The sequence below is a fragment of the Trichosurus vulpecula genome, chromosome 7, assembly GCF_011100635.1.
Source record: "Trichosurus vulpecula isolate mTriVul1 chromosome 7, mTriVul1.pri, whole genome shotgun sequence".
NCBI classification, from domain to species: domain Eukaryota; kingdom Metazoa; phylum Chordata; class Mammalia; order Diprotodontia; family Phalangeridae; genus Trichosurus; species Trichosurus vulpecula.
Window position 1 is genome coordinate 31,750,664 of NC_050579.1, and position 14,995 is coordinate 31,765,658.

Genomic DNA, 14,995 nt, shown 5'->3' on the forward strand with positions numbered 1-14,995 from the left:
GTGACTTGGCCATGGTCACCCAGGTAGAAGTGGCAGAACTGGGGCATGAACCCAGGCTCCAACTCCTATGTCCTTTTCACTGGACCATGGTGCACCTCTGTCCCGGGCAGTTCCAGGGAAGCCAAGAATAACAATAAGGACAGCTTCCTTACAGCCATCTGGGCAAGGGCAGGTGACAGGTAGAGCCAGCTGCCTTCCTGGAGGGGAGGTGGGAGGGAAAACTTAAGGGAGGTCAGGGGGGTTGGCTTGGGACTCACCTGCTCTCCACCTGCTGCTGTAGCTCCTGGACTTTTCGGCAGACCTCTCCAGCTACCACACAGGTCTTTCCCACCTTGGTGAAGAGGGCAGCCATCTTGTCACTGCGAAGGAATCCTGCAGCCCGACGCCTCAGCTGATGCAGTAGGCAGGTCTCTACCACACCTGAGGAAGAGGGAGACTTGACAAAAATCTCCTCTCCTCACATCACTCAGACGCCTTCTTAGAAACCCCGGTTTCATATGAAGAGGCAGTCTTTGTCCTTGCTACCTCAAACCCCTCTACATGCATGAGTGATCGTATCCCACCCTGCCACCAGATTGACCCTTCAATCATTTCTGTTCTCACTTAGCATCAGTTGCTCCCTGTCTACTGACTGCTCCATACTGCCTCAGATATACCCATGTCTCCATCCTCTCTGGATGTGCTCATCCCTGCTAGCTATCACCCTATAACTCTCCTTATTGTGGCTAAACTCTTGGAAAAGGCCATCAACAATGAATGCTCCCACTTTGTTTCTTCTTATTCTCTTAACTCTATACTCTGGCTTCCCAACCCATTATTCAAATGAAATTGATCTGCGAAGTTACCAATGATCTCTTAGTTGCCAGATCCAGTGGATTTTTTCAGTTCTCATCCTTCTTAACTTCTCAGCAGCCTTCAACATTGTGGGTCACTCTCTCCTCCCTGGTACTCTCTTCTCTCTAAGTTTTTGGGATACCGCTCTCTCCTGACTCATCTCCTACCTAGCAGACTATTTCTTCTCAGTCTCCTTTTCTAGAGTTTCATCTAGGTCTATCATCTTCTAATCTTGGGTGCCCCCTAGGGCTCTGTCATGGGCCCCTTTCTCTTCTGCCTCTATACTACTTCACTGGTGATCTCATCAGCTCCCATGGATTCAGTGGTCATCTCTACACTAATGATTCTCAGATCTACTTATTCCACCCTAACTTCTGTAACTACAGACTTGCATCTTCAACTGCCTGGTGGATACCTCAAACTGGATGTCCCATAGACATTTTAAAGTCAACATGTTCAAAACCAAACTCATCGTCTCCCCTTCTTCCCAAACTTTCTCCCCTTCTGAACTTCCCTATTACTCTTGAGGTCACCATTTGTCCAGTTACTGAGGCTTGTAGGCTAGGCATCATTCTTGACTCTTCACTCTTTTTCACACACACACACACACACACACACCAATCTATTGCCAAGTCCTTTAGCTTCATACCGTCTCTAGTATAGGCACCCTTCTCTCCCTTGGCACTGCTGCCATTCTGGTACAGGCTCTCTTCACCTCACACCCGGATTGCAATAACCCTTGGTTGGTTGCCCTTCTTCAAGTCTTTCTCCACCCCATTCTAACATCTCAATTATCAAATTAATTTTCTTACAGAACGGGTCTGACCAAATCACCCTCCTATTTTATAAACCACAGTGACTCCCTATCATTTCCAGGATCAAATATAAAAACCCTTTGTTTGGCATTCAAAGCCCTTCATAACCTGCCCCCTTTCTGCCTTCCCAGTTTTCTTCTGCAAAATACCCTCCTGCCTCATCGTGCACTCTTCGATCCAGTGACACTGGTCTCCTTGCTCTTCCTCACACAAGGTATTCCATCTCTAGACTCCATGCATCTACTTTTTGGAGTCAGTCAGGGTTAAATGACTTTCCCAGGGTCACACAGCTAGTAAGTGTCTGGAGCCACATTTGAACTCAGGTTCTCTTGACTTTGGAGCTGGTGCTCTATCCACTGCATTACCCATGCATGCATTTTCTCTGACAATACTGGAATTCTCTCCCTCCTCATCTTTACTTCTTGGTTTCTTTCAAGTCCCAGCTAAAATCCCACCTTCTACAAGAAGCTTTTCCTGATCCCTCTTAATGCTAGTGCCCTCCCTTTGCTGATTACCTCCAATTTGTCCTGTACAGGTGTTGTTTCTACATAGTTGTTTTCGTGTTGCTTTGCCATTAGACTATGATCTCCTTAAGAAGAGGGACTATCTTTTGCTTTTCTTTGTATCCCCAGTGCCTAGCACAGTGCCTGGCAAAAAGAAGACAATAAATGCTTGTTGACTGACAGAAGCATCCAGGACTTTTCCTGCCTTCTTCTAAGGACCAAGGGCTTCAGCCAGGCCCATTCTAGAGGGACAGAAGGAGGGGATGCCCATCCACTGGGAAAGGGGGAATGGCTGGACAAATTGTAGCATATTAGTGTGATAAAACTTATACAGTAACAACGACATTGTAAGAACAAATAACTAAGAAAGCCTTAAGAACTCTAATCGATGTGATGATCAACCATGATTCCAGAGGACTAACGATGAAACGTATCACTCACTTCCTGAGAGGTGATGGGCTCAAGATACAAAATATGACAAAGTTTTTTGAACACAGCAAATGTGGGAATTTGGTTTTATGCATATTCGTTACAAGAGCTTTATTTTGCTTTTTCATTTTTTTCCACGAGGAGGGTGGAAGGGTGTGAAAATAAGTGCTTGTTAACTTAAAAAATTTCATTTTTTTAAAAAGAGGGAGGAGTGTTTTCACAGAATCTCACACTTGGAAGGGATCTTCCAAGTTTCCCAACCCACATCTGACCCAAAATTCTCTTGACATCACCCCTGACATTTTGTCCCATCCAGGGCATGGGCCTGTTCGTAGAGTTCCAGTGATGGAAAGTCCATGAACCAACCCGTTTTCAGACAGCTCCTATTGGTCTTGAGCATCAGAATAAATGGATTCAGAGCTAGGAGGGAACCTGGAGGCCATTCACTCCAACCCTCATTTTACAGATTAGGAAACTGAGTCCCAGAAAGATAAAGCGATTTGTCCAGATCATGCAGGTAGCGAGTGGAAGAGGTGAGATTTGAATCCAGTCCTCTGATGCCAAATTCAGCATGCTTTTTACTGTACCATGGGTATCTCACTCTTGGACATCTGCCCTACACAGCCCATTCTCTTCCTACAGCTCAGAAAGAGCCCAGCAGAAATGAGCTTGGCTCTGCCCTCCTCTCCCTACTTATGGGGCCAAATCGCTCCATTTCTGCTCATGCTCTGTGGTAGGGTGGGCCCCCTCCACCTCCTTCCCCTTCCTCCCACCAGCATAGTCAGCTGGCATTTGGGGGCGTGGGGGCAGGGAGTGTGTGCAGAGCAGATCTGTCTCCTCTGCCTATCTGCATCCCCCAGGGAGGGGGAATATGACGGGCAGTGTCAGGACCAAGGGCACAGAGAGCAGCAGAAGCCAGCCAGGCCTTCCAGGGCCCATGGATACTGGGGTTGCTAAGGAACCAGGCTCTGGAGGAACCATAAAATATTGATGGGGCTGATGCTGCGGTTATCAGGACCGACAAGAGTTCTTCCATTATTGATGAGCTGCAGCAGAGAGCAAGAGGAGGTTTCCAAGCCCTCTGGGGCTGTTTTTAAAGGGATGATTTAGGGGAAAGACTGAATCTCTCCCTCTAGACATTGCTTACCACAGCTTCAAAGAAATGGTGGACAGGCTAGGGGCTGGGGAGTAGAAGGACTGGGATTCTATCCACCCTGGTGGGGTCAAAGACTCATAGATTGTTAGATCCGAAAGGGCACTTAGAGCTTAAGTCCAACTGCCTCCTTTTACAGAGAAGTTCAAATCAGGTAAGTGACTTGGCCGAGGTCCCACAGCTAGGTAGCATTAGAACCCTAACTACCTTGTGTCTGCCTCTGGGTACATCTACGCATGATTGTGGGTTTTTAATCCATGACCATTTGTGTTTATAAACACATAGGCATCCATCAGTCTCTGTATTTGTACGTGTGCCTGACAAATATGTGTGCATGAGCAAATATTAGGGAGAAAGAGAGGCCCATAGCTCTAGAGATGGAAGAGACCACAGAAGTCAATATCTCATTTTACTGATGAGGAAACTGAGGCACAAAGAGCTTAAGTGACTTGCCTAAGGTCATGCAATAAAGGGAAGCATAGATTTAGAGAAAGAAGGGGCATGAGGTCATCTAGTCCAAACTCTGCATTTTACAGAAGCAGACACAAGAACTAAGTGACTCTCCAGGGACACACAAAAGGGACAGGAAGGATTTGAACCAAGGAGGATTTCATTTTCACTGACTCCTTCCCTCAGTTGTATTGATCCACTGCTATGAAGCCCCTGTGATGGGGCTGGAGGTCTGGGTAGCCCTGGGATGAAAGCCCCTCTCATTCAAGTCGCTGTCCAGCATGGCTTGAACTAATGTTGGCTTCCCACAGCCACTCTCCAGATCTGGAGCAGGAAGAGCAATCGGGTGGAGGGGGCAGTGCTGAATACTATCCTCGGCTGCCAGAGCAAAGGCAGGTGGCACCAATTTGCAGCAAACACAAGACTGTGACTAATTGACAGGATAATGACTCATTAGTTTCCCCACCTTCCCTAGGGTGCAGGCAAATGGCTAGAGAGGCAGGGCTGGAGAAGTGGGGAATCAAGTGGCTTGGCTTTATCAGTGGCCCCTTGAGCCCCACCCATTATTCAGGGACCGACCGAGAGGAGAGCCACAGTTCTCCTGAGGAGCCAGGTCCATGCCTGGCCCGTTGTTTCCAGGTTGAGAAGCAATTCTCTTCCAGGCTTTCTCCACCACTGGCCACACGTCCTTTAGGAAGATGGTGGCAGAGTGGGAGCCCTTCCTCAGCCCATGTCTATCATTCTTGATCTTCCTCCATCACTGTGGCAATGAGGATGAAAAAACAATAGTCTACAATTGCACCTCATACCCGCCATCTTGTACTATCCTTGTGGAATAAGCCCTGGGGTTAGAGGCAAAGCACTGGAGTTCTAGACCCAGACCTGCCACTTTTTACCAGTGTGACCTTGGGCAAGTCACTTGATTACTCCCTGGGCCTCAGTTTCCTCCTCTGTAAAATGAGGAGGTTGGATTAGCTAGCCTCTGAGCTCCCTCCCGGCTCTAGATCTGGAATCGTATATATGACCTAGGATCCAGGTTCAAATTACAGCTTTGCCATTAACAAATTGCATGACTATGGAAGTTGAGCTAGATGATCTCAAAGTCCCTGCCCAGATCTAAGTCTTATGATATACCGCCCTGTCTCCAACACTTGGAGGTGGATACTATCAGCATTATAAACCCCATTTCACAAATGGAGAAACTGAGGTTTAGAGAGTAAAAACTCTTGGGTGCTTCCCTGGCATAGGGCCTCCCCACATCTCTGGGGCCATGAAAGGGGATGTCATGGTCTGGGCCTCTTGGCACATGAGCTGTTTCTGTTTCACTTTTAGCTTAGCTCATCCTGTCTGGGATTCCTCCTAGTCCCCTTGCAGCAGGCCCTGGGATGGGGTGAGGTCCCATCCCTACCACACTGCCTGTCTGGTGGGCCACCTTCCTTCCCCTCCCCCTCCTTAGTTACACCAGAGTTGGGATGAGCTGATGCCAGCTCCCCTGCTCCTGGCATGTGCACTAATTGCCTAATTAGAGTCAACACCATTACTGGCATTAGAGGGGTCTGAAGGGTTTAGGCTGATGCAATCAGGATGGAAAACATGACCCAGTAACAGCTCTCTATCTGTCTCTGTCTCCCTCCTCTAGACTTGGTTTTCTACCTGCAGTCTCTCCCTGTTACGATCCAATCCAGACAGTGCTGCCAGATTAATCACATCCCTGCTCCAAACCTCAACGGCCCCCTAATGCTCAAGAGACAAAGCCCAAACTTCTTAGCTTAGTATTGAATGACTCCCACCCTCTGGCCCCTGCCCTTCCACTTTCTATTTCCCTCTGTAACACCTTCACTTTGGTCTAACTGGACTGAGAGCTCTGGGAACTCACTCAGAGGTCATCTCACCCAACCTGTTTGCTGCTTGGCTCATTTTTAAATTGGCTTTTATCTTTTATCTTTTCCCTCTCTGGGCTTGATTTGTTGTGCTATTGATTGTTGCAATGGAGAAAATGTTAATCATAAAAATATGAAATAATAAAAGTATCATATGTATTTTATTTCTGGAAAGCTGCTTGTTAAACGTTACCAGCATACCACTGGGTGCATGACACGGAGGAGGGAGAGGGAGGTGGGGGGTGTGAGAGAGAGGAGGAGGAGAGAAGAGAGAAAGGGAGGGAGGAAGGGGGGAGAGAGAGGGAGGGAGAGAGGGAGAGGAAAGGAGAGGAGAGAGAGAGACAGGGGAGAGGGAGGGAGAGAGAGAAAGAGGAGAGAGAGAGAGAATGAGAACAAGACATCTTCTGGGTTCTAGAGTGATTCATGGGTAGAAACTTGTAGTGTCTTAAAAAATCTGTGCAATGCCTTCTGGTTCTAACCTATGATCTCGTGACCTCTTTTCTTCTTGAAAGGCAACGGCAGCCCAATAGAAGGAGTGGCTCAGCTTAGCGCTAAGCTACCTACTAAGTTATCCTTTAACAAAAGTTTCTTGACTAAGTAACAGATTCTGAGTCAGAAGAGACTGACTCCTTACTGGGATCACTGGGTTTGAGAACTCGCTGTGAAACCTTGTAGTTGTGCATGTGCTCTTGGATAAACCAAGTCACTCTCTGAGCCTCAGTTCCCTCGTCAGAAGATGAGGATGACAAACATTTCTACTACCCATCTGGTAGGGCTGTGGTGAGGCAGGCACCTTGTGAATCTTATAGCAGATTCTTATTGTCCCCCAAGCATGCTACTTGAATTCCCACCTCCACACATTTGCTTAGGCTGTTCCCCTTGCTCAGAACATCTGCTTCTCTCTCCTTGACTAAAGTTTATCTTTTTGGTGGAGAGCTCAAACCCCACCTCCTTTGGGAAGCCTTCCCTGACTACTCCAGCTCTCAGTGACCTCTAGATGTCTGTGCCAATCCAAATGCAAATGCAGCCATGAATGGGGAGCATATTCTTCCTGTCTAAAAACCTTTAGTCGGGTCATCGATTCAGAACTGGCATAGACCTGGTCTGATGCCCTCAATTTACAGAAGGGGGACCTGAGGCCCAGAGAGAGTGTAAATTCAATACAAGTGGGCATCATTTTAGTATTTATATTTGCACCTCCACTACCTGGCACAGTGCCTGACACACAGCTGTTATTAAGTTGTTCAGTCCAACTCTCCGTGACCATATTTGGGGTTTTCTTCACAGAGATACCGGAGTGGTTTGCCATTTTCTTCTCCAGCTCATTTTACAGATGAAGAAACTGAGGCCATCAGGGTTAAGTGATTTGCCCAGGGTCACCCAGGTAGTGTCTGAGGCCAGATTTGAACTCAAGGAGAGGAGTCTTCCCAACCGGGGGCTTTGTGCAATACAGCACCACCTATCTGCTCTTGGCACACAATAGAGTTCCTTAAATATTTGATTGTCCAAGGTCAGGAATGCAGTTAAGTAGCAAAGCTGAGATTTGAACTTCGGTGCCTGCTACCTTTGAGGCAGCTGGGCAAATCACTTAACCTCTGTTTGCCTCAGTTTCCTCATATGTAAAATGGGAATCATAACAGCACGTATCTCGTGGTAAGGACCAAATAAGATAACATTTGTAAAGCCCTTAACACAGGGGCTGGCACAGAGAAGGTACTTTATAAATGCTTAATCCCTGCCCCCTGCCACTCCTCTGGACTTTGGACTTTTGGGGGCAGGGAGAAGCAGATCTATGATGTTTTTGATATAGGCAACTTTCCATGATTAAACTCCCTCTACCAATGCAGGATACCTCCTGCTCTTCAACTTATAGTCAGCAGCTGCTTGGGGCACTAAGAGGTTAAGTGAGTGGTCCAGGGTCATACAGCCAGTATGCTTCATGCTCAACTTGAACCTAGGTCTTCCTGAGTCTGAGGCTGCCTCTCATGTTACCTTGTACTCTTACTGGCCTTTCATGTGCTTGTCCTGTCTCCTCAACTATATTCAGAGCTCCAGAAGCTCAGGGGCACATCCTACGGTGCTGGGCATACTGGAGACACCCACTGAGTGTGTGCTAGGGCTGCTGGCTAATCACCAGAGGTAGGAGGAGTCCCTAAAGTCATCCCACCGGCTGCCCAGCTGGAGAAGTGTCATTAGGTAAACTGGAAGCTTTCGTCCTCTTGGGGTCTAGCTACATTTTCAGGGCGGGGCAGTGCTACCTGGCTCTGGCATCTCACTGCCTGGCTTTATGAGTCATTATTGATCCATAAAAAACCAGCTTCAGGGTCAGATTGACCCTAGCTCTGTTTCACAGGCCATGAGGGCCAATCAGCCTGGGTAGCTTCTATTCGCATACCAAAAATCCTAAATTCTAGGAAAGTTTCTAAGGTTGCCATCCTGTAATCTGACTTAGAGTAGGAGGACAGGGTCAAAGCTTGTGAAAAAATCAGTTCTAACCTTCCTCAGACATTTACTAGCTATGAGACCCTGGGTGAGTCACTCAAACCTCTCTATGCCTCAGTTTCCTCATCTGTAAAATGAATGTGTTTGACTCAATGGCCTATAAAGTTCCTTCTAATTTTAAATCTAATGACTTGGATACTCCCTCTTCCATCTCCCACGAAGTGGAGAGAACTCACCCTATCTCTGCTGCCTCTGACTCAGCCTGGTGCTGAGCCCTAGTCAGCCTATAGCAGCCTAGACCTGCTCAGGTAGCCCTGGCTCAGTTCTCCAGCATAAACCATCATCCAGCCCAATTTCAGGAGACAAGTCAGCAAGGTGATGGATGGGAACCCAATACCCACCCACCCCCAGATCTAGGAAGAAGGCCAAGTTGGACTGCGGAGGCAGTGTAGTATGAGACTCATGAAAGAGGATTCATGACCCCCAGATGGCCCTTCTTAATCCCTGCCCACACTAACCCTGGGGTCTCCCCTTAAAGACCAGATTCCAGGGTCCTGGATTCAGATGGCCCAAGCTCCTGAGACATTTATTAGTAGTCCCAAGGCATTGTGGACTCCTCTCTCACCATGGGACCTGCTTTGGAGTAGAAGCTGGGGTGCAGGCCTGCTGCCCCTTATTGGAGAGGTGGATACTATGGGTGTGGAATGTTGCATACTGTCCAACATGGGTGATGATTTGGTTGGTTTTGCTGAATGGTTTTTCTTCTTTGTTAATCTTTGTTATAAGGCTCACTGGTGAGGAGAGTAGAGGGGGATATATTTATAAATCAAGTTGATATAAACACACAAGACATCAATGAAAACAAAATTGTAAAAAAGAAATTGGGGTTTGGGGTAGAGTCAGGGCACCTTAATCTTATTTTGGTATGTGAGGACCCTATCTTGGGGTATCCCAGCCTAAGAAAACTGGGGAATGAAGCATAGAGACTCTGGCCTCTTTTCATGGTGTCCAGATGGCAGCCAGCACCCAAGCTCTGGGCTAGTAGGGAGTGGGTAAGAAGAACAGATGTATGGCCCCCTTTGCCAGGCTTCTGCCCCTATCCCTGCTGCCTATGCCATAAGCCTGCCCTTTGCTACCTACAGACATCTGCCCCCTCCCACCTGAGCCCCCTGGGGGAGCTGGGCTGCAGTTGCTATGCAGACTTTCAGCTGGCTAGCCAGTGCCAGGCATATGGCTCACTATTCTGGCTTGCTGAGGGGTGGAAAGGGACAGAGGATCCTGCTGGCTTTGCTAATATTCTAGCCCACAGGGATGGCCCCACCTGCCATTGCATGCAGCACTGCTCAGGTATGGGGGCAGAGACCACAACCCCCCCCCACCCCCCCCACCTGCCAGTGATCCACAGAAGCAGCACTCATTGCAGAATCAGGAATCACTTCTCTAATTCCCTACTGATGTCTCTTAACTGGAGCCAAGAGGATCATGCTGTGTCAGGGAAAGAGCACTCAAGGCAAGCAGAGGTTAGCACTGGGGTGGGGGACCCCAGTGAGCCCTAGGATTCCCATCAGGGTTAACCTAGATTCTTCTAACACCCACCCAACAGCAGAACATGTGGGGACGCCATGGTGAAACAGGAGAGAGAAGACTGAGTTTCATCTCATAGGCAAGATCCCTGGAATATCCCTCTCAATCTGAATTACCAAGGGGAGAGCCACTGGGAAAGAAAAAAGATTACAGGTTCAACAAGCTAGAAGGGGCTTTAGAGGCCATCTAGTCCAGCCCCTCTCATTTTACAAATGAGGAAACTGAGGTATCAAAGTGTTAAGTGACTTGCCCAAAGTCCCACAGGCAGTAAATGCTTCAGAAGTGGGATCTGACCAGGTTCTATGTTGTTGTTCACACTTGTTTTTGAAGAGGACCAATGACATCATGAGGGTAAAGTCTTTCTTTCTCATGAACTGGATTTGAGTGAGGCAGAGCTGTGAAGTCTATGTCCCTGGCACCATACCAGGGATTTGCTCTGGATCATTAGAATTAAAAAATGTTGGAAGGGAAAGATGAAGGGAACTCAGGGTAAATTTCTGGAGATCACTCAGGCAAGACCTTGTCTGCCTTTCTCAGATGGAAGAAGGAAGGAATGACCTCTGGTGATCCCTCCCAGCCAGGGCCTTGGACTCCACTCCTGGGAGAGTATAGATGTCTCTACTCTGTTAGCTAGAGGGAGAACTGCAAAAGAGGTGGTAAGGGTCTTATTCTAGATGTGGCCAATGATGGAGCAAAGCAGGAAGGGTCTCCCTTCCTTCCTCCCTCCCACTGCCCTCTTCTGTTCTCTCAATGGTTATTTCTGTGTTGGGAGCACAGAGCAGGGCTGCCTCCACTCAGAATGAGCATCTCTATGGTAACTGAGGTGTGTGCTCCCCCAGCTCGCAGCAGGGAAGCTGGCTTTCTGCCCCAGCTTTTAGGGGAATTCATCCCTGCTGGCTCATCCCAGAAGCCAGGAAACAACTCTCCCACCTAGGCTTAGTTGGAGACAGGAGAGCAATTCTTCCCCAAACTGTTGGAATTGGGATGAGGAATGAAATCCATGATACACAATTTACTTCATTTCTTGTCTCCTCCCAACCCCCCTTTCCACCCCCTGCCCCCCAGGATGCACAGCATTTCTCAGGGACACAATACAGGGTCTGGAGAAAGTCGAGTTCCCTTGTCTTGATCCATATATCAACAGGCTTTGATCTGCCCCTAGGGGAGGTGGGGGCAGGGCAGGAAATGAGAAAGCTCACAAGTGTGCTAAGACAATCACTCCAGGCCATGGAAGCACAGAGCTCAGTTTTACTTAGATTGCTTGGTAAATTGATTTTTTAACTGGATTCTTAGACCAGGTCTGTGTGGGCACCAAGAGACCAGAATTCTGTAGCTCGAGCTACTGATGTCTCCCTGGGGGATCAATTTCCTTAGCTTCTCAGAATGCAGGTCCCAAACCCCCCAAGCTGGGCAGACTTCTCCCTCCCCAAACTCTTCCCCAATATTTCTTTCCTCTGGCTTGGGCAAAAGCAGTTCCAGCCCAGGCTATGAGGGCCATGGCCCAGGCAGAGGGCCATTAAAGATAGGTGGGCAATGGGGCACTTAGACTCACCAGATCCAGACCTAGCGACAGAACCCTGACTGGCTGTAGCTAAGCCCAGAAATAGAGGACACCTGTTCTCACCTTTTTCCAGGGGTTGATCTTAGGGTGTAAGAGCTGGGAGGGGTGGGGGACTTGCCCAAGGTCACATGGGTGATACTAAAAAGGGACTTCCTATTGGTCTTGGCCAACCCTTTCATTTTACAGCTGTGTAAACTGAGGGTCAAAGGCAGGCAGTGGCTTTCCCACAGGTAGTCACTATATAGTAGCCTCTCCATGTCAGCAATGGAAAGGGTCTAGAGCAGGGCTGTCCAACCTTAGGTTCTGATTGAAACAATAGACAATATATTTTGATTTGTCATTTTAGTGAGAGCTCTGTGGTAGCTCTACTAAATTAATTAAATTTATGTAAATTTCTATGCTCGTAGGCGGGCTGCATATAACGCGCTCAGCGGGTGCATGCAGCCTGCGGGCCCGCATTTTGGACAGCCCTGGTCTAGAACATAGATGCTCTTCACCTTTGTGTGTGTCCTGGACCTCTTTGACAGTGTCTGGTGAAGCCTATGGACTCCTTCTTAGAATCATACTTTTAGCTTTTAATAAAATAAAATACATAGGATTGCAAAGGAAATAAATTTCATAAAACCACAATTATCAAAATAGTAAAAAATCAGGTTCAGAGGCCCCAGGTTAAGGATCTCTGATCTAGCATCTCCCACTAAACTGTAACATTTATTCTCATTTGAAACATCACCCCATTTTAACTGGACAGTCCTTAGATCTAATTTGGACAAGTCGCTCATCTCACTAAGACTCATGGGCTCAATACAGTTAATACCATGTGCCAGGCCCTAGAGGCATAAAGACCAAAATGGAATGGCTCCCAACCTTAAGGCTCCAGTTCCTTTCACTCATCACCACCAATACCAATGGACATTTATATGCTACAAAGGACTCACTTGAGCCTCATAACCCTGAGAAGTTATAAATATAGGTATTATCATTCCATTTTGCAGATGAGGGAACTGAGTCTCAGAGATGGGAAGTGATGGCTCACAGTTACACAGCTAATAAGAAGCAGATTTAGGATTTAAACCTGGGTCTTCCTGACCCTACTGCCAGTGTTCTAACCACTGGATGGACTCTCCTGGTTAGGATATAGCTTTAAGCTATGTACCTCTTGTTCTGACCCTTTTCTAACTCCCTCTCCCTTTCATTTATAGTCTCAGCAGTGGGTTGTTAGATCATAAATTTATAATCGACAAGGGATCTTAGAGCCCTTTTTATCAGTCCTAAGTTCATCATCATTGTTATCATATATATTTTTTTTACAGATGAGGAAACAGGCGGGTGAAATGACTTAGCCAAGGCAACAGAGGGGTTAAACAGCAGAGAACCTGGGTCCCCTGATTCCAGAGGCATTACTATTTCTACTGAACTAGTGACACAGATATGGCCCTGCCCCTTGAGGGCTTACATACCCTAAATATTAATGGGGCTGAACAGGCAGAGAGGTTGGACAGATGACATTATCATTGTACACAAACAAAAAAAATTGAGTTAAGTATGGAACATCAACATGGGACAGTGGAAAAGGGCACTGGACACATGAGATAGGTTTATTCCTGGCTCTTTTGCTAATTTATTGGATAAGCTATTTTCAATCTCTGGACCCAAGTGTCCTAACCTGTAACCTGAGACAACTGGACCACAAGATCTGTACTTCCAGCTCTAACATTTTATGATTCCATGTATATAATTCCACCATTAGGTTAAAAGAATCACTTCTAAGTTGACTAGGAGGCAATGGGGATTAGGAGTCAGAGAGGCCTTGGATTTGAATCCTAGTGCTGCTCCTTATTATCTGGGTGACCTTGGACTTCACCTCTCTGACCTTCTTCACCTGAGGAACTCATACGTAAAATGAGAAGGGGTGGGTTAGAAGACCTCTTGGGATCTCCTTCCAGGAATAGCTAGGCTCCTCTGGTCCATGTGCAAGAGTTAATCCAATGATTTTGCATGCTTAGCGAGCCAGTCAAACGGGATCTTTTGTAGCCTCCTGTACCAAAGGGACAACATAAAACCATGGCAAAACCGAAGGTGATGCATACAAGTTATTGAGAGCCAGAGTTAGGGTTGTTGTTCCCAACCATTGGACTTACTGAAGAATGGAATAGACTTCATGGGAAAGCAGCAGTAGGTTCTGCCCTCAATAGAGGCTTTCAAGCAGAGGCTGGATGACCACTTGTCTGGGATATAGTAGAGGAGATTCTTGTTGAATCATGGGTTGTCCTAGGTGGGCCCTGAAGTCCCTTCCACTGCTAACATTCTGTGGTTCAATTAAATAGATATTTATTGACGAATGGGTGAGATCTGCTCAACTGGCTTTTCCCTTCTCATTCATCTTTATTCTTTGTTACAAAGGACAGCTCTCTGGAGAGTGGAAGGAATATATTCTGAAATGAAAGAGATTTTAAGCAAAAGCTATCAATATAATTTTTTTCTTAGAAAAGAAAAAAAAGGGAAATGGGTGAATTTAAAAGAGGCTTGAAAGAAAGGCCAGATAATGGGCAGGTTTGGTTGAACAGGAAAGGGCACTGAAAGGTAATGGGAGCTGTGTGGGAGGTTGCTGTCATGATGGGGTCAAAGGATCATAGATTTAGTGCTGGAAGGTATCATGGTGGTCATCTTGGCCAGTCCCCTCAGATTACAGATGAGGAAACTGAGGCCCAAAGAGAGAGGGTGACTTGCCTGAAATCAGATGAAAACAGCAATATGCAGGCTGTAGGAGGTACACCGAGACTTCTATTTGTTTTTCAATTGGTCTCCCTTATCTAAACCCATGATTTCATTGGTATAGGGAACTAGTGATATAAGAACTCTCTCTCTTCCAACACAGATCTAGCAACAAAATCAGACAGAGAAGTGACTCGTCCATGTTCACACATCTAATATTAATTGGAGGTAGAATTCTGAACCCACGTCTTCCTTCTGCCACTCCACTATGCCATGTTGTTTCTCATAAGACTGACACAGACTCTCTCTCTCTCTCTCTCTCCATTTCTCTGTCTCTTTCTCTCTCTGTGTCTCTGTCTCTCTTTTCCCCCATCTCCCTCCCTCCCTCCATATAATGCACATAAGATAGATATATAATGCTTTCATCATACATTCTCCATTCAGGACTTTTGCTCTGATTAAAAAGTAAAAAGCCAACCCTTAAAATATTTCTGGCCATGGTGCCAAAGGTTAGGGAAAGTATGTATTAAGGAAGTTTACTTGGCTACTTAACAGTGTTTCTTAGAATCTGGCCATCTAGACTTGGTAGTCAGCTTTTCTTCAGACTAGAGAGGCTTAGCTCAAAAAAT

General features: G+C 46.8%; 1 protein-coding gene across 2 annotated transcripts in view; it reads right to left on the reverse strand.

The window, feature by feature from the left end:
- SGSM2 (small G protein signaling modulator 2) overlaps positions 1 to 14,995 on the reverse strand; it is a 76,004-nt gene that overhangs the window by 46,257 nt on the left and 14,752 nt on the right. For both annotated transcript variants that reach the window (XM_036768608.1, XM_036768607.1), the window contains exon 3: positions 258 to 420. In XM_036768608.1, the coding sequence (XP_036624503.1) occupies positions 258 to 420 (163 nt within the window). The remainder of the gene's footprint in view (positions 1 to 257; positions 421 to 14,995) is intronic.